The 18,466-nt window shown below is 49.2% G+C and overlaps 3 protein-coding genes across 3 annotated transcripts; 1 reads left to right on the top strand and 2 right to left on the bottom strand.

The window, feature by feature from the left end:
• Positions 1-665: 665 nt before the first annotated feature.
• UHO2_01242 (putative beta-succinyl CoA synthetase precursor) lies at positions 666-1,946 on the top strand (the record flags this gene model as incomplete). Its single annotated transcript, XM_041553710.1, has 1 exon — positions 666-1,946. The coding sequence occupies one exon, from the start codon at positions 666-668 to the stop codon at positions 1,944-1,946; it is 1,281 nt and encodes a 426-aa protein (XP_041409644.1).
• Positions 1,947-2,203: 257 nt separating this feature from the next.
• UHO2_01241 (uncharacterized protein) lies at positions 2,204-4,840 on the bottom strand (the record flags this gene model as incomplete). Its single annotated transcript, XM_041553709.1, has 1 exon — positions 2,204-4,840. The coding sequence occupies one exon, from the start codon at positions 4,838-4,840 to the stop codon at positions 2,204-2,206; it is 2,637 nt and encodes an 878-aa protein (XP_041409643.1).
• Positions 4,841-10,370: 5,530 nt separating this feature from the next.
• Positions 10,371-13,286, bottom strand: UHO2_01240 (putative MCM6 - involved in replication; the record flags this gene model as incomplete). The annotated part of the gene is made up of 1 exon (XM_041553708.1): positions 10,371-13,286. One exon carries the CDS (start codon positions 13,284-13,286, stop codon positions 10,371-10,373), a length of 2,916 nt encoding a protein of 971 aa, XP_041409642.1.
• Positions 13,287-18,466: the final 5,180 nt, after the last annotated feature.

The raw sequence follows: 18,466 nt of genomic DNA, 5'->3' as shown, positions 1-18,466 counted from the left end.
GTCTATATAGGGGGAAAGATGGAAGTGTGGGAGGTGATGGTGAAGATGAATAGAGACCCAAAGCCTACCTGATAGAGCACCAACACTGAAGCCAAATTTTCCCTTCTTCTTCTTCGCAGGGTCGTTCCACGAAAGTTTGGCTTTGGCTGTGCTCTTCAACTTCCGACTTCCGCAAATCTGTCTAGAATGCCATCGGGCAAGATTTAATTAAGTTGCAAGATTGCAAGAATTTCGCGCTCTATGAAGCCGTGATCGAATCACGTTGTGCAAAAAGGGAGCGAATCGGAGCCAAATCGACGGAATAAGCCGAGCGAAGGCCAAATTGCTTTCCGTCTACGTTGGAGTGAGCAGGAAAAAACGGCCCGTCCGTCTGTCAGTCTGTTTCGCGTTCTGTGTGTAACTCTCTGTGTCTTCTTTAGAGGAGCTCGGATGTCGGGCGCCAACAGCCAAGCAAGCAACCAAGCAACCAAGCAACCAAGCAACCAAGCAACAGCGAAACCGAATTCAACTGGTGTGCGAGTGTGTGTGTCTGTGGATATCGTCGCAGACACTGGTCGGTCGATTCTGATATCGCTCCTGCCTCCCTTCTCTTTCTTCTCTTCCTTTTCCCACATCCTCCCTCTTCTCCTCACCACCGCTCATCCCCTTCAGCAACACCAATCATGATGCTGTTCAACGCGCTCCGAACTCGCGCCACGATGGCCAGGACCATGGTCCGAGGTGGCCCTGCCGCCGCCCAAAAGCGATACCTCTCGATCCACGAGCATCTCTCCATGGACATTCTCAACAAGTACGGCATCGCCACTCCCAAGTACCTTGCTGCTAAAACTCCCGAAGAGGTCTACAAAGCCGCTCAGTCCTTCGGTGGAAAGGAGATAGTGATCAAGGCACAGGTACTTGCCGGTGGTCGTGGTAAAGGTCACTTTGACTCTGGTCTTCAAGGTGGTGTTCATCTCATCAAGACCCCCGAGGAGGCACGTGATCTTGCTGCCAAGATGATTGGTAACCACTTGATCACCAAACAGACTGGTGCTGGTGGTCGTCTTTGCAATGCTGTAATGATTGCTGAAGCTCGTCCTCCACACCACGAGTACTATGTTGCTGTGCTTAACGACCGTGCTACTCAACTTCCGGTTATGATTGCTTCCAACCAAGGTGGTATGTCGATCGAAGAGGTTGCTGCCGAAAACCCTGAAGCTATTATCACCACGCCTATCGACTTTGAGAAGGGTCTTAGCAAGGAAGATGCACTTGCCATCGCAAAGAAGCTTGGTTTCACCAGTGTCAAGCAGGAAGAACAGGCCGCCGAAACTTTCCAAAAGCTCTACAAGCTTTTCGACGAAAAGGATGCCACCCAAGTCGAAATCAACCCTCTCGCCGAATCCAAAGACGGTGAAGTCCTCTGCATGGACGCCAAGCTCGGTTTCGACGAAAATGCAGACTTCCGTCAAGCCGACGTTTTCCAACTCCGTGACACTACCCAGGAAGACCCTGACGAGGTCGACGCCGCCAAGTACGGTCTCAACTTTATCAAGCTCGATGGTAACATCGGATGCCTCGTCAACGGTGCCGGTCTCGCCATGGCCACCATGGACGTTCTTAAGCTCAACGGAGGTAACCCTGCCAACTTTTTGGACGTCGGTGGTACCGCTTCCGCCGCTTCGGTTAAGAAGGCTTTCGAGTTGCTGTTGAGCTCCAAGGAGGTCAAGGGTATCTTTGTTAACATTTTCGGTGGTATCGTTTCGTGCAAGAAGATCGCAGAGGGTATTATCCAGGCTACTCAGGAACTCGATATGTCCATTCCATTGGTCGTCAGGTTGCAGGGCACTCATGAGAAGGAGGCAAAGGAATTGATCAAGAGGTCAAACTTGAAGATCTTTGCTTTCGACGGATTGGACGAGGCTGCTGCTAAGGCTGTCGAGAGCGCTCAGAAGGGTACTCTCTAAGCTAACATCATGCTACATTCGTGTCCACATGTACACCTTTCATTGACTTTACAATGTCATGTTCGTTTTCAGAGAGAGAGATGCTGAGATTTGTGATGGTCTGCTTATTCAAGTTGCAAGCAGACACGGAGAAGCTCTCAACACAAGCGTCCGAAGTCAGTTTGCGCTGGAATCGAAATCGATCAATCCGAATTGGGTATGAATGCATCTCACGACTATCGACACTATCTACACACGCTACCTCTTGCACGCCAAAACTAGACGACGTAAAACTCGGAAGACACACCAGCAAAAGGCTGAATCTTACCCGTAAAAGGCGTCTTCCTATCCCCGTAATAAACAATCCTATACAACCCACTCCTTGTCCACGGCTCAACATTCCACCCGACTTCAACCTTACTCGAGCCATGCAACTCGTTCGTCCTTGTCCAGCGCATCGTTGTCGAATGATGACCATCCGTTCTCTCGACTTCCCACAAGCCCAAATCCGTGTATCGTTGGACCTCAAAGTATGTATCTTCCAACCTGAGGTTGTTGCGCGGGTTTGCACCTACGAAAGTGACGGTAATGTTTGAGGCACCTGGAGTGGTGGGTGAGCCATCAAAGTGTGATTTGGAAGAGTTCAAAGTGTTTGGGATGGGGTACGAGAGGAGGGGTTGTTCGAGGACATCACCAAAAGCGTGGCCGATGGGAGGATTGTCGTATACGACACCAGTTTTGAGCTTCCATGCTTTACGGATGTCAAAGTCTCGTTGTGGACCGAGGGGCAGGTCTCGTGCTCCTTCTTTGAGCGCTGGGACGAGACGTCGGGAGAAGACATCGATGTAGGCTGCGAGAGTGTGTGGACCGAACAAGGTCGAGGCGCCTTCGTAACGCTGTACGCTGTATTCTTCTTCCGTTGTGACGTAGTGGCCATAGGTCGATGCTGGTCCACTAACTTGTACGATAGGCTCGCCCTCTTCCTCGCTCAAGACTCCAGCTTTCTTGATGGAAGCAGCAACAGTTCGTTTCAACCTCCTACCAGCCATCGTTGTGAACTCTCCGGGAACAATGAGGATGAACAGCTGCCCAACGCGCAAGATCTGCACTTCCACAATGGACGGTCCCCAATTGTAAGGTTTGTGAATCTCTCCAATGTCAAGCAAGATCGCTTTGGGAGCCTGACACTCGATCTGCTCCTTGCCCGGGTTCTTAACGAAGGCCTTCACGACGTCCCAGAATGGATTGTGATGATCAGTCCTGTTACTTCCCTGAACGAAGTCGAATGCTCCAGGACCGTCGGTTGTGCCTCCTGCAAATCCATATCCCAGAGCAGCAGGGCAAGTCTTGACACGTGACCCGTCAGGACGATAGACGGTGTAGGCGCTCATATCGACGTTCATCTTGACGCTCTTGATCGGTCCAATGAGTGCGGTCATCTTGTCGTACTCCCCATCAGAGGAAGGCGAAGAGGTAGAGCGCTCCATGATCGATCGTGCAGCATCGACCTGTTTCCTCGCAATAATCTCGTTACTCGCCCAATCATATCCACCAGTTGGGCTGGTAGGGATGTACTCGTCATTCCCCCACGCCGGACCTCGACCATGACAGGTTTGCACCCTCTCCTTCCCTTTACCGTTGTCGCAAGTCGAATGCTTGTACTCGCAAACCGATCCATCATCACACCAAGCGCCCTTCGTATTTGGAGAAGTATCACCGACCAAGGCCTGTGAGAAACCAGCAACAAACGCATTCTGACCCGGAAGCTTTTCCGGTTCTTGCGCAGATTCGTACAACAACGCAGCCAAACCCTTGTTGTCACCCGAAGTGAGAGTGTTGTTCTCGTACAACGAGGTTCCGTGCACCGCATACCACGAGAGGAAACCTGCTGCTCTCGCTTCCGCATCTCCCTCCGCGACAATATCCTCGAACTTGAGCAGTCCGAATTCGTGATCTTGATCTTCATCATTGTACAAATCCCTCTCCTCCTGTGGATTCTGTTCGTACGCGTACCTACTACGCTGAATGTGTGCATCCTCCAACCTCGTCTTGCCATAGCTGAGACGTGTACTCCCCTTACCCTCAGCTAGCCTCTGCTGTCGGGATGAGTAATCTTCATGCGCACGAACAGCAGCTTTTACGGTGCCATCCACAATTGCATCAAAGTTCTGCAAAATGACACCTTTGGACGTGAGCGTGGGGAGAAGAGCTTGCATAAACCCACCTGGTCCTGCATGCGAGTGCGTGCCCACAAACGCAACATTTCGCTCGCCGTAAATACCGGGGTACTGCTCCCTCAACCTCTCAACCACGGCTCTGCGAAGCGCAGAATCACCCATACAGATATCCGAGTTGATGAACAACCACCTTTTCGCATCACCGTCCGCAGTTGGAAGCAATGCTGTGAACCGAGATGAGAGACGAGGTCGGAAAGAGGCTGATCCAGCATCTTGACTTCCAACGATGAAGGCACGGGAACGAAGACGAATGTGCAGTCCAGTGTTGGTTTGAGGAAGCGAAGCGTAGCCCATCATATTGACCTCTACGATAGGGCCGGTGACATCGCCTAAGCCGAGACCAAAGACGATGTTCGTATCAGAAGAAGCGGAAGAGATGGAAGTGACGGTGGGACGATGCGTTCTCCATGGTCGATTTGTTCGGATGGCTGCATCGATGCCACTTCGGTAGGCACAGCATGCAGCGAAAAGGGTGGTGGAGAGAAGGACGATGCAGAGAAGCGCTTTGAAGATCAAGCATGGGCTGCTTCGTTTCGGTCTTTCCGGACTGTCCGAGGAGTCGCTGCTTACTGGAAGCGGGAGTGCGTTTTTATCAAAGCCAGGCTTGGATTCGAGCTCGGAAAGGCAGGTCTCTTCGCTCTCCCGGCTCGGGAGCAGCTGGTAGCTGGCGTCTGTCATTGTTGGCGAAGCTGTGGAGCCGACGGATGTCCAGCTGGTCTAGAGCGTAGCGTTGTATCTGTGTCGGTCTACGCTCCCTGTGCAGTGAATGTGTATGCTGTGTGTTGGGTATGGGTTGCTATCAATACGATCTGGACTGCAACTCGTATTTGTACGAGTTCGATCTTTTATCGTCAAGAGAGATTGAGCTGAGTCGGACCAGTGTTTAGTTGCAGACCTGTTGTGGCTGTTGAGCCTGCTATTAGGGGATTGGATGCCGTCCTCCTCCAGAGTTGAGCCCAAACGCTGACCGCAAACTAAAGTCTATCGAGAGGATGGAGAGATGGAGTATGATAGTCTGAAGCTCAGCTGCAATTCGCCACTTCTTTCGATAAGTCAGGGTGCGCACTGCTGATCTGCCGGAAAATTCTCTGGCTTCTCCTCCACTCTTGGTCTGAAATGCAGGGGCCCCACGTGAGCCAAAAAATCAGCAAGCAGGGTTTGAAGAAACACGAAAGGAACCAGTTGAAGCTATACCGTGCACCTCCTCGTCCGAGCCACATTCTAGCTCTTTCATACTAGTGTGTCATAGATGTAATGCTTGAGATTTATTGTGTGCTATTGCTACAGGGTTGTGTATATATATACCTTCATCCTGTTTATGAGATGGCTTGTTGTTCTCCTTCGAGTCATGCCCACTTTGTAGTATCTCAGCATTTTCCTTTCATATGCTTCTCCTGATTGGTTGCCACTCAATTTAGTATGCATGCAGAGGATCAGTCTGTCAGTTACTCGCTTCTCTCGCATATTGGTTATCCCAGTGACTCTTCAACTCCCCCCCTTGCTGGCATGACCAAACCCATTGCTTGAGCTAGATGTGTGGTCTCTCCTCCTTTCAATGGCTTTGTGAGAATGTCCACCAAGTTGTTTGCCGTTCTGACATGTTCGATCAGAATGTCTCCCTCCTGCACGTGTTCCCTGACAAAGTAATAATGCATGTCGATGTGTTTAAGCTTCCAGTGTTTGGCTGGGTCCTTACTCACCTGTATACATCCTTGGCTGTCAGTGTGGGGCATTGGTCTGATGTTATTGATACCCAGGTCTCACAGCAGATATGAAAAGAACAGCACCTCCTGTGCTGCTTCCAATGTGGCAATAAACTCTGCTTCTACAGCTGACAGGGCCACGCATTTTTGCACATGAGATCACCAACTCACCAGGCTCCCATATAGATATGTGATTGCTCCCGATGTACTCCTCCAACCATTCGTGGGGTCTGATGCCCAATTTGCATCAGTATATGTTGTTAATGTCTCCTTCTCCATATTTGCTCTCTTTCCTAGTTGGAGATGATATTCACTTGTTTGATTTAGGTACTTTAGAGTGTGGGTCACTGCATGCCATGCTCCTTTGACTGGAGTTGTCATGTGTCACACTAAAACTCCTACTGTGAATGAGATATCTGGTCACACTGTGTTGGATACCCATAAGAGCTGTCCTACTAACTCCTGGTATTCTTTGCTTCATGATGGTGAACATCTCTCTCCTCCAGCGCTTGCAGTTATGCTTTGCATCGGGATCCAGGATTTCTCAGTCTCCTTCTGTAACCATCTGCTTACCATTGATTTAATATATGCCATTAGGTCAAGAGATATGCTCTTCTGGGTCCTGTCTCTCATGATTTTGATTCCAATAAACTCTTTGATCTTCCCATTATCTTCTGTTCCCCACTTATTCATGATCTCCTTCTTGGTGCGATCCACTTCTTTGCGACTTGGTGAAGCTATCATCATGTCATCGACATACACTGTGATGACTGTGATGTTGTCTCCAGTTCCTCTTGCATACAAGCAAGGTGTGCTTGGCATACAATGAAAACCCATTCTCTGAAGGTGTGAGTCCATCTCGGTGTTCCACTCTCGCCCTGACTGTTTTAAACCATATAATCCCTTTATTAGCTTGAGAACCTTTCCCGGTGGTGTCTTTGTTCCAACTGGTGGCTTCAGGTACATGTCGTGCTGTAAGTTTGAGTTGAGGTATGCTTGTTTGACGTCAATTGAATCTACCTCCCAATCTTGCATGGCTGCCACAGCCAACACTCCTCTGATTGATTGAATCAGCACCACTGGTGCAAAGATTTTGGTATAGTTGACACCTTTTCTCTGAGTGAATCCCCTTGCAATGAGTCTTGCTTTGAACTTTGTGGGCACCAAGTTTGTGTCCATTTTCACTTTGAGTACCCATTTGGTGTTGACAGTATTCATGCCAATTGGGAGATCTGTCACTTCCCATGTGCCCATAGCCTCTAAACCCTCCAGCTCTTTTTGCATTGCCTCCTCCCACAGCCTTTTGTCTGGCCCTGCCATTGCCTCTCAGATGGTTGGGTTTAGGTTTCCTTCACCTTTGTTGTCTGTGGCTGCAAGTCTGAAGGACTCGCCATTTGTCCACCCTTCAAGGTCTTGGCCTTTGTTTGTGTTCATAGTTGTTTCCATGTCCATGTACTCATTTTGTGGTTCCTGGTCCATTTCATCAAATAGGTTCACTTCTGAATAACCCAAGTTTTCAGCATCTTCTTCATTTGTCATTGTTTGTGGCAATTGAACTTTTATCAGTTTCCACTCAGTCTGGTCCGACCAGCATTTGGATTCCATGAACTTTGCCAAGTTACTCCAGAATATACTTGGTCAATAGTCTGGACTATAAAATAGCCAACCTTTCTGTTCCAGGCTGTATCCTATGAATATAGCTGCCACTGCTTGTTGGTCCAAGTTCTTGTTGTTTCACTTTACCTTTGGGATGTTTACCCAAGTGAGACATCCAAAGACACAGAGAAGTTGCATGAGTCATTTGGGTGATTTGTTGAACATCATCTCATATGGGAGCTCATTGTCAGTGTTTGGAGTAAGGTTTATCTTGAATGCTGCTGCCCTGATTGCATATGGCCAAAAAGTCTTTGGTAGTCCACGTTGTACCAGTAAAGTACACATCTTCTCACTCAAGCTTCTGTTCATTCACTCCACCCTGCCATTTTGTTTGCTATTGTATCCCACTGTTGTTTGCCACTCTATTCCTTTGTCCTGTGTCCATTCAAGAGCTTTGTTGCTCCTCCACTCTGTTCCTTGGTCTGATCGAATTGCTTTTAGGCTCCTGTTGGTCTGTGTCTCAAGGAACAAGATGATTCTCCTGAGCTCTGTGAAAGCTTGGCTCTTTCGCAATAATGGTTGTGCATAAACATATTTGCTATGATCATCGATGAGCACCAATAAGCAGGTGTGTTCAGTCACATGCAATGCATCGATGATCAGATCTATATGCACGAGGTTGAGGGGTGCAGCGGCTCTCTTGCCACTGCCTTGTTTCATTCTTGCAGCTGTACTTTTGGACTGTATACACTGCTCACATGTCAGAGCTGTATCTGGGTCCATATCCATTTGGGTGGTGCTTCCCATCTTCTTTATAATAGACTTAACCTTATCTCTTCCTGGATGTCCAAGGTGCTCATGCCAAAGTTGTTGTATGGAAATGGTGGTCCTCTTTGTGATTGGTTCAAACTCTTCATCAACATCATTGAGCAGCTGTGCTGATGTGGTCATTGTGTTTTCCTTCCATGCCTCACTTTGTAACTCTAGCAAGCTGCACTCACTGTTCTTTGAAACTTTGAATGAGGTTCCATTTGCCATGTGTATCTGTCCACTGGCATGGTCCAAAGTCACTCATGCTCCCTTGTCTGTTAATGAGTTGGTTGACAATAGATTCACATTGAGATTCTTAACATACAAGATGTTCTGGAGTAGTGTTTCTCCATGTGCAGTTGATATGTAGAGATCTCCTATAGCACTTGCATCCAGAACCTCCTTTCCAGCCATGTAGATGCGTTTTCGGCAGGTTCTTGGGTTTATGAGTGTGCTATAGTCATTGGTCATGTGAAAGCTAGCTCCTGAATCCAGTATCCAATGGGTTGTTTCTTCTGGGTTCTTCTTCCAACTTGGGGTGAGGGAGCACCAAGCATCCTATTTGGAGTTGGTGAGTGGTGAATCTTTGGGAATGGTGATGGTGGCATCGCATTTGCCTGCACCATGACTGATTTGCCTGCACACAAAACACCAGATTCTTCAGCATCTGTATCCAGTCTTGGCAGTTTTGTTGTCATCATTGTCATCAGTTTCGTGGGCCAATTCGTCCTGGTCACCATTGCCTGCTGTCCTAGCATGACCTTGCTGGGGATTGAGCTTCTGGGTGGGAATGCTCTCTAATGCCAATTGACATATGCTAAGTGCTGTGGCCAGTGCTTCAAAGTTGAGTTGGTGGATGGTGGCAACCATCTCCCTGAACATTGGGTGGCAAATCATGCATTTCTGGAGAGCAGAGAAGAGAGTATCATCTGCAAATGGTCTTCCCAGGATGCTTCCTTTGGCCTGGATGGTCCTGATTTCCTGTATGAGTTTCCAAATGTCAGAGTTGAACATCTTGATATCACCCAGCTGAGTGATCAGAGTGAGCCAGCAAGAGGTTCTGGTGGTGTCGTCACCTAACCTTGCTTCTATCTTGCTCCAGACTTGATGAAATGTGAGGTACTCTCTTATTATGTCCAAAAGAAGATAGTTTACATTGTATTCTCCCATGGTGTTGATGGTCCCTCATAGGGCATTTGTTAATGCATCATCGAATGAGCAACTCCATCTGGGATGGTTTGCATCAAATGTTCCTTTGAGGTGTTCCATAGCATATGGTACCAATCAGAGGAAAGACTTTACATGTGCATTCCAGCTGTAGTAGTTCTGGGTGGTGAGCTTCAGCACCGGTTCGAGGAGTTTACTTAACGTATGGAAGCTGTATCATTTGCTGTCATCATCATCATCCAATTCGTCTTTGGGGTCATCATCGATCTCATTGTCATCGTTTGCTATTTGTGTCTGCCAGACAATTGTCACCTTCTTGGTTCTTTTAGACCTCTTGGCAGCTTTGCTGGCCCCAGCTTGAGGGTCGGTGTTGTCTACCATGGTTTGCTTTGGTAGAGGTTTCAGACTCTTAATCAGTTGAAGCTATACCATGCACCTCCTCATCCAAGCCATGTTCTAGCTCTTTCGTACTAGTGTGTCATAGATGTAATGCTTGAGATTTATTGTGTGCTATTGCTACAGGGTTGTGTATATATATACCTTCATCCTGTTTATGAGATGGCTTGTTGTTCTCCTTCGAGTCATGCCCACTTTGTAGTATCTTGGCATTTTCCTTTCATATGCTTCTCCTGATTGGTCGCCACTCAATTTAGTATGCATGCAGAGGATTGGTCTGTTGGTTACTCGCTTCTCTCGCATATTGGTTATCCCGGTGACTCTTCAACTGAACCCAATTCCTTTCTTAGACGAAGGCTGACGTGAGACATAGCGTCCAGCTCACACGGAGCTCTTTCGTCCTTTAGGTCTGCTTGACAACCAAGGTCACACAAAGTCGCAAAGAGTCAAAGCAGAACCAAATATTGGGTCACAACAAAGCTATAGAATCCCCTAAAAGTACAAAGCCGAACCAAACTGTATCACAAAACCCAAGCCTACGCAGAGCTAGCAGCACCAATACTATCAATATCGACCTGAGGATGAACCATCAGAATAGGATCACCTGCACTCGATCCTGAACCATCAACACTGCTCATCGGGTTTCCATCCTCATCGATCTGTTCTCTTAACTCTAACAGCATCGAGTCCTTGACCAACTTGGTTAGCACCTTCTTGATGAGTTCTGTCTCCTCTTCGAACTGGTCGACAGTTTCGATCTCGTTTTCGCGCTGGAGGAGGTACCAATCCACCAATTCGGATTTGGGGATACCTCGCATGGTGGCACGTTCGACTTCGTTGACACGAAGAATAACGAGGTTGGCGATCTCCATGTATCGGTCGAAGGTGATGCGGATTTTACGCTTCGATGCTGCCGAACTCGATGGGTCTGCAGTTGCACCTGCAGCAGAGGAGGAAGCACGGGCGTCGCCGAGGGATTCATTGTTGGGATCCATGGAGTCTTCATCCATTGCACCGAGCGAGGAGGAAGGTTGAGCGGTAGCAGGTTGAGATGCCTGCTTTTGAGCACGTAGCTGCTCTTGCTCTTCTTCCTCGTCGAAATCGATATCGTCCTTTTCGACGTGGATGATGGATTGACGCAACAACGAGTAGGCTTCGCGAACGAAAGCCGGTGTGATCTCGTGTCGACAGTTGGCACGCGCAATGGCTTCGCAAAGACGGATCATACTTTCAAGTTGACGGACGGTGATGCGGTACGAGTTCTTGCCTGGACCAGAATCGTCCTGTCGCAACTGACGGTATTTGTCCACCAGCACGTCGCTCGCTTCGGGGGTGAGCTTGGGCTGGAACGTTCTGGCGTATCGAATGTATCGCTGAATCGCTTCCGTGCTGAATTCCGGGTCGATTGCAGCATCGCGGAAACGATGAACGTTGACAATGTGCTGTGCAATGTTCATATCCACCGACTCGTTGCATTCATCCAGAACGACAAAGAAGAGATCAAAACGAGACATGATAGGTGCAGACATTGCCACATTGGCTCGAAGGGTTTGCTTGCGGTTGTATCGTCCACCGACTGGGTTAGCGGCTGCAAGGATGGAAGTGCGAGCGTTGAGTGTAGCTTGGATGCCGGCTTTGGCGATGGAGATCGTCTGCTGTTCCATGGCTTCGTGGATAGCCACTTGGTCAGAGACGTCCATCTTGTCGAACTCGTCAATAGCACAGATACCATTATCTGCCAACATGAGCGCTCCAGCTTCGATGGTGAACTCGCCAGTCTCCTCATCCCTGACGACGGCTGCGGTGAGACCAGCGGCGGAAGATGCCTTGCCCGAAGTGTAGACAGCACGAGGCATGAAGCCACAGACGTACTTGAGGAACTGCGATTTGCTCGTGGAAGGATCACCAACGATGCAGATGTTGATATCGCCACGCAAACGCATGCCTTCCTTTGTGGATTTGTGGACACCACCCATGAGTTGAAGTAAGATACCCTTCTTGACGATATCGTGACCGTAGACGGTGGGAGCGATGGACTGGACGAGACGACTGTAAATGTCTTCCGACATGACCATGGCTTCCAGTTCGTCCCTCTCAGCTTCGGTGAGCGAGTCCATGAGGGTTTCGGGATCTTCGTTGTCGTCGGTGAACTCGGCTCGGATATCGTTTCCTCCCCTAGCATCGGCGCTTTGCACCATACATGCGAGGAAGGCGGTTTTGTACGTCAAGTCACGCACACCGAGACTCTTGAGACCGGAAACACCCTGCGCGTTGACTCCCTCTGCAGGTCGACCACCCTGAGCCTCCCTCTGGATCTGAGCATTAACACCGGGCACACCGAGCTGCGACACATCAGGAACAACAATGAAAGTACCCGTGAACACGCACTTGTCACCAGCCTTGGCACGCTCCACGATCTCCGATCGCAGAACGACATCGAGACTGCGAGGCATGCTACCAGTAGGGATCTCGTTGGCGTTCTCTTGAATGCGCACCTTTTGCCAATCGCAGAATCGACTCTGATCGACATTGAGTTGCCACTCCCTTCTGTTCTGACAGACAGGGTTGCGGCACATGACAGGCTCGGTATACTTGAACTGCTGCTCTACATCTCGCACCGTTGTTGTGCAAGACGTGCAGGTGAATGCACCGTACAGCAACTCCGGCCTGACCTCGCTTGTCCTCGTCACTGTACCGCTGATCGAAACGAGCTTGCCTACTCGATCCGTTCGCAAGTCACGAATACCCGAGACAAGACCAAGGTTGTAGAAAGAGACGCTAAAGTCACGGTGGATGAGACCAGACGAGGCAGTAGCAGCCACGTGTGCGTTGAGGTAGAGATAGTTGGGCACGTATGTGTTGACCAAGTCGAGCAGCGCACGGCGGAGGTAAGGCACAAAACGGTAGTACTGATCGCTGATGGCACGTGCCAAAACCTCGTCATGGCGAAGGATGTGGCTGAAGTCAACGAAGAGTGTAGTACGGTTGTAGTCGCGCAGTGCGTAGATCTGGTCGATGTAGAGTGGGTCCTGTACTTTCTCGCCGTTGGGATCGGGAGAGCCGGAAAGAGGTTGGTCGACAAAGCTCTCGAGGAACTGTGCAAAACCTTCACGCACACGTTCACCGACTTCATCGACAACAGGAGGGATGTCTTGTGTGTCGACAGCAGCACGAGGACGAGGTCTACGAGGGGTAGCGTCTTCGTCCACAGGGCGGGAGGAGTCGCCGTTGACGGTGCTATCTTCGTATTGACCTCGAAGTTGACGTTCGAGGTTGAGGGAGCCTGCTTCTGATGTGCCGGGAGTGAAGGCTCGGCGAGCGCTGGCGCTGACGCCCGAAGTGTTGTTCGAACGACCGAGAGCGAGAGGGTCGAGACGGTCTTGGTCTGTGCTTCGGGTTTGGCCGCCGATCCTGCCCAAGGGGGAGGAGGGCATTGCGGACGATGACGACATCCTTGTCCTGATCTATGGATGTGTGGATGGAGCCTAGGGCTTGGTTTGGGTATCGGCTGGGTGCTCAGACCCTTTACTCGATGCAGATGAGATGAAGCAGCGTCTAATGAGAGAGTTGTGGTATAATTCGTAGGAGTAAGATCAGCACGAAGGAGGTCAGGAGCGATGGAGAGGAGAACGTTGTGGTGAGAAGGAAGGCAAAAGCAAGTCTTGGACGCAGCTCTCTGTCAAGGCTCGGAGGTGTTGTTCGTTGTGCGCGCGCACACATCTTTGGCGTTGTCCCTGTCTCTCTGCTCATTCGCCTCGACAAGTTGATCTTTGTGCCACTTTGCGTCGTCTTTTCGCTCTCTTTCGCGCAACGCACAAAAACATGCTCGACGTGTAAATTGCTTTAACGCGTCCTGCGCGTGCCGCGTAAAGTGCGCGCTTCCTTTCGAACCGTTCTCCGAGCAAAGTCGCGACCGTCGCACGCGTCCCTACACTTCTCGCTGATAGTATGGAGCTCAAAGCGTCCCACAAATGAAAACATACAAAACTTCGACAACAAGAGGATGAGCCGACTTGAGATACAGAAGGATGTTTGAAACTGAAGTCGTTTCGGTCCCGATACTGGCGATCGGGGAGAGTCTAAGTACGATGTCGCTGCTAGTTTATAGACAGAACAAATATACTCAATTGACTAAGGGATGTTGAAGATTACGATCCAGTGACGACGCTAAGAGGTGACGCAAAGATGACGAGATCGAAGATCGGGGTTAACCGATCCTGTTAAGGATCGGGTACAACCAAGTCCTGCTTGTTGTCAGGCTGGGTCATTAACTATAGAGACTCCCACATTCAGCATGTGCCACACTTTTGTATATATATCGAGCAGGGAGTGCTAGGCTCTCGCCATGTTTGTTCAGTCAATTGAGTATATATGTTTCTGTCTTTTAGCAGCAGTGACATTGTACTTAGACTCTCCCCGATTGCCAGTATCAGGACCAAAACGACTCCAGTTTCCAACAAGGGAATGTGGCGAGAGCCTAGTGCTCTCTGTGAGATATATATGAGAAAATTAGATGTCATTTGTGTCCCAATACAGGCAATAGGGGATAGTCTAAGTATAATGTCACTACTCTTTAAGGCAGAAACATATACTAAATTGACTAAGGGAATCAAAGTGGCAAGAGCCTCAAGCTCCCCACTAGATATATATACAAAGGTGTGGTACAGGCCAAAATGTGGTAGCATCCCTACTTCATGATCCAGCTTGACAACAAGTGGGACTGTGTTGTACCTGATCATTGTGTGGATCTTCTCCTCCATGTCCCAATTACATTTTACATCAGCATGTATCATCAAATTGGATTCTTTCCCTCAGCGCCCCCTCTTGATCCAGTATGTCCTTCTAGTGTTGTCAATCCAAGCAAGTGTCGAAGATGTAGAAGTGTTGGTGCTGCAAGCAGTTTGGTCATAACATTGGCTAAGTTCTCACTGCTCTGGACAGGAGTGATCATGAGCCACCAACTTGCAATCTCATCTCATAGGAAGAAGTGAGTGATGTCAATGTGTTTCATCCTCTTGAAGTGTTGAGGATTGCTTGCAATGGTGTGGGCACCAGAAGAGTCACTGTGTAAGACTGGTATGTCTTGATTGAAACTGAGCTTGCCATCACAAGAGTGAAGGACTGATGTCCCAGCACTCACATTGATTCTGGCAGCCTTTTGCATGGGTTGTTCCAGCTTGCACAAGAACATAGAGGCCCATAGCAATTCTCTAGCAGCCCCTGCTAGCACTACATATTCAGCTTCTATGGAACTGTTGGCCACTGTTGGCTGCAGGTGTGATGACCAGCTACATATGAGGCCATCGATGGTGAAGACATATCCTGACATTGACCTTCTACACTTGCATGAACTGGCCCAGTCACTGTTGGCCCACCCAGTGAGTATCTGTCTGCCAACAGGTCCTGTTGCTGAGAGACTCACCTGTATAGTTCCTTTGAGGTATCTCAGGATATGTTTTGCAGCCATGAGGTGTTTGCCTGATGGGTTCACAATGAACCAAGCACACCTGCCAACAGCAAAGGTGATGTCGGGTCTGCTGCCCTGAGCTACCTGTCGCGGGGGGGGATGCGCAGAAGCTAGAGGATCCGTCAAGCTCATATGAAGGGAGTGCAGGAATCAAGGGATCGGGCAGATCATGGGATTTGAAGCAGAATTCACTGAGATCGGTAATAGTACCAACTCTATGACAGATCTCATCGAGATTGGCAGGAAGGAGGATAGTACTACAAGCCCAGGATCGGCTCGAGGGAAGATGGTACTAAGGACCACACCGAGATTGGTGATACAAGAAGGGGTATGGCGGATTCTGCCAGAATCGGTAATAGGAGAGATCCTATCACAGATTCCGCAGAGATCAGCAATAGGAATGGGCGTACCATGAGCTTCTGTGGGGGGAGTGGAACCAAGCGCTGCCAAGAGGGGGACTGAGCTCAGGAGCATGCAGCTGGTTACCACTCAGGGGCACACAAGATAGGGGACTGTCACTGGTCGAAGGAAGGAGAGCTGTGTAAGAGAAACTGGCAAGGAGGACAGAAGGAGGAGGGGCAGTGTCGATGGAGTCAGCACAGCTCAGGAAAGACAGACAGGACAACGCAATGAGGAGGAGGGGTCTCATTGAAGACTCCTGTGAAGTACTCGACACAGAAGGTACTCTCTGGAGAGAGAGCAGGAGCAGTGGCACTGGCACCACTGTGAAGAGGTATAAAGCCATACCTTCTCATTGCTAGTGGTTGAGTGGATCCTCATCCACTCTACTCACCAAACAAACTAGTATTACTTCAAGCAAATAAGTATCATTAGTTCACAGTCAGCATAGTAGTAATCAATAGATTGCTCCTCATCAAAGTGCATGTGTTGTATCACCATTTCCTGACATCCAAAGGTGGTTCACAGCAAACCAGCAGTCCGGATAACAATAGAACTGAAGGCAGTCATCCACTGCGGCCTGGGGATCACTTCAAGCATTAGTCGACACACTGGACACTTGTGTCGGCATCATCAATCCATACTCACACCAGACCATTGGTGTCAACATCAAGTTCACTTAGAGTCATATCGTAGTTTGATCATGCCGAGCTACCTCTGGATGGAGTGTCCACAGTGGTCAGTCGAAATCTGTCATAATGTCTATACAACTACAGATTCCAACAAGAAAAGCAGCAGAGACGACTCTGTCGCATATTTCACTAGGAATCGAAATACCATTAGTGCTGTCGCATAACTCGACAGGATCGGTGATAGTACTGATACTACTACTTATCTCAGGTTTCAGGTGCGCGACCCCTGACACTACCCACAATAACACTCCTACAAGCGATGCATAGTGATGTACTTCCTCTGTGCTCGCTACTTCTCCCTCCCATGGCTTGAGAGAGTTTATAGCTTCGGTCACTGGTGTGGAAGCTGACCAAGCTTCACTCATTCCAAACTTCACCAGTATTCCTTTGATGTACCCACTCTGGTTGATTGAGAGGGTGCACCTTTTGCATTTGTAGTGTATGCTCAATCCAATGATATGTGTGACACTCCCTTGATCAGTAATGCTGAATATGTGTGAAAGTTGCTGTTGCACTGATTGGACTCATGATATTGTTGCTCTGATGATGAGCAAGTCATCAACATAGACAGCTAGGAGCACCATTGCATCGCTGGAGCCTTGCATATAAATGCATGGCTCTGCTTGGCAGCACTGGAAACTGAAGGCTTGCAACTGCTCATCGAGTGCTGTATGCCATAGGCATCCTGCTTGCTTTAGACCATAGAGTGCTTTCTTGAGTTTATAGCACTTACCTTCAGTCTCATCTGCTTTGAATGTTGGGGGTATCCAAACATAGACATCCTTGTCAATCCTTCCATTTAAAAATGCTGTGCTTATGTCAAGCTGACTAATGTGTAACCTGTATCGGTGGGCAAGGGCAAGGAGCATGCAAATGGTTTGTAGACAGACTACAAGGTGTCATGGGCCTGGATGCTCAAGAAGCAGGAGGGTCACTGGTTCATATGGACGGAGCACAGGTATCGAAGACCTAGTCGATACCAGTAGAGAGCATGGTCGTAGTGCAGTCTCCATGGAGACCATGGACTCCTATGGATTCACATGCAAAGGAGCACTGAGCCCATATGCGAGGAGGACCAGGCACAGCCACGAGGAGGACCAAGCTCAAAGAGCAGGCGCAGCCACGAGGAGGACCAAGCTCAGATGGTTACCACTCAGGGGCTCGAGAGACAGGAAGTCGACACAGGTCATGAGGAGGAGGAGCAGTGTCGAAGGAGTCGACACAGGTCATGAGGAGGAGGAGCAGTGTCGAAGGAGTCGACACAGGTCATGAGGAGGAGGAGCAGTGTCGAAGGAGTCGACACCACTCAAGAGGCACAGGGGTGCCAAGCAGGAGAGGCCCCTGAGCAGTACTCGATGAAGAAGGTACTCTCTGGAGAGAGAGCAGGAGCAGCATCGCTGGCAATGCTGTGAAGAGGTATATAACCATGCTTTCTCATCATCATAGGTCGAGTGGATCCCCATCCACTCTACTCACCATAACTAGTTATCACTTCAGCATAAGTATACATTAGTTTCAGTCAGCATAGCAGCAATCTATCAAGGTTGCTCCTCATCGTAGTGTGTGTGTTGTATCACCACTACCTGACGTCCGAAGGCGCCCATAGCAGGTTAGCGGTCCGGATATCGATAGAACCGAAGGCAGTAGTCCACTGCGGTCCGGGGATCACTTCAAGCATCAAGTCAACACACTGGACACTCGTGTTGACGCCACCAACCTTATCACCAACACCATCAACCTCATTATCATCGACATCACCAATCTCATCACCAACACCATCAACCTCATCATCATCAACACTCACACCAGACCTTGGTGTCATCATAACATTGATATTGATCGTGCCGAGCTACCCCTGAACGGAGTGTCCACAGAGGTCAGCCGAAACCTACGATAGTATATACAACAAACGCCACCTGCTGTCACTGCACAACTTGATAGTCACCGAGTATCTCGAGACAATAGCTGTCGCACAGTTTGATAGTCACCGAGTATCTCGACAGACCGACCTGGGTTTCAGGCGCGAGACCCCTGACATTAGAGTGGATCGTTCAAGCAGCTCCTCACGATCACC

The sequence above is a fragment of the Ustilago hordei genome (genome assembly GCF_900519145.1).
Source record: "Ustilago hordei strain Uho2 genome assembly, contig: UHO2_contig_02, whole genome shotgun sequence".
Classification (NCBI taxonomy): Eukaryota; Fungi; Basidiomycota; class Ustilaginomycetes; order Ustilaginales; family Ustilaginaceae; genus Ustilago; species Ustilago hordei.
Note: the sequence above shows the minus strand (reverse complement) of the source record. Positions and strands in the feature narration are given on the sequence as shown.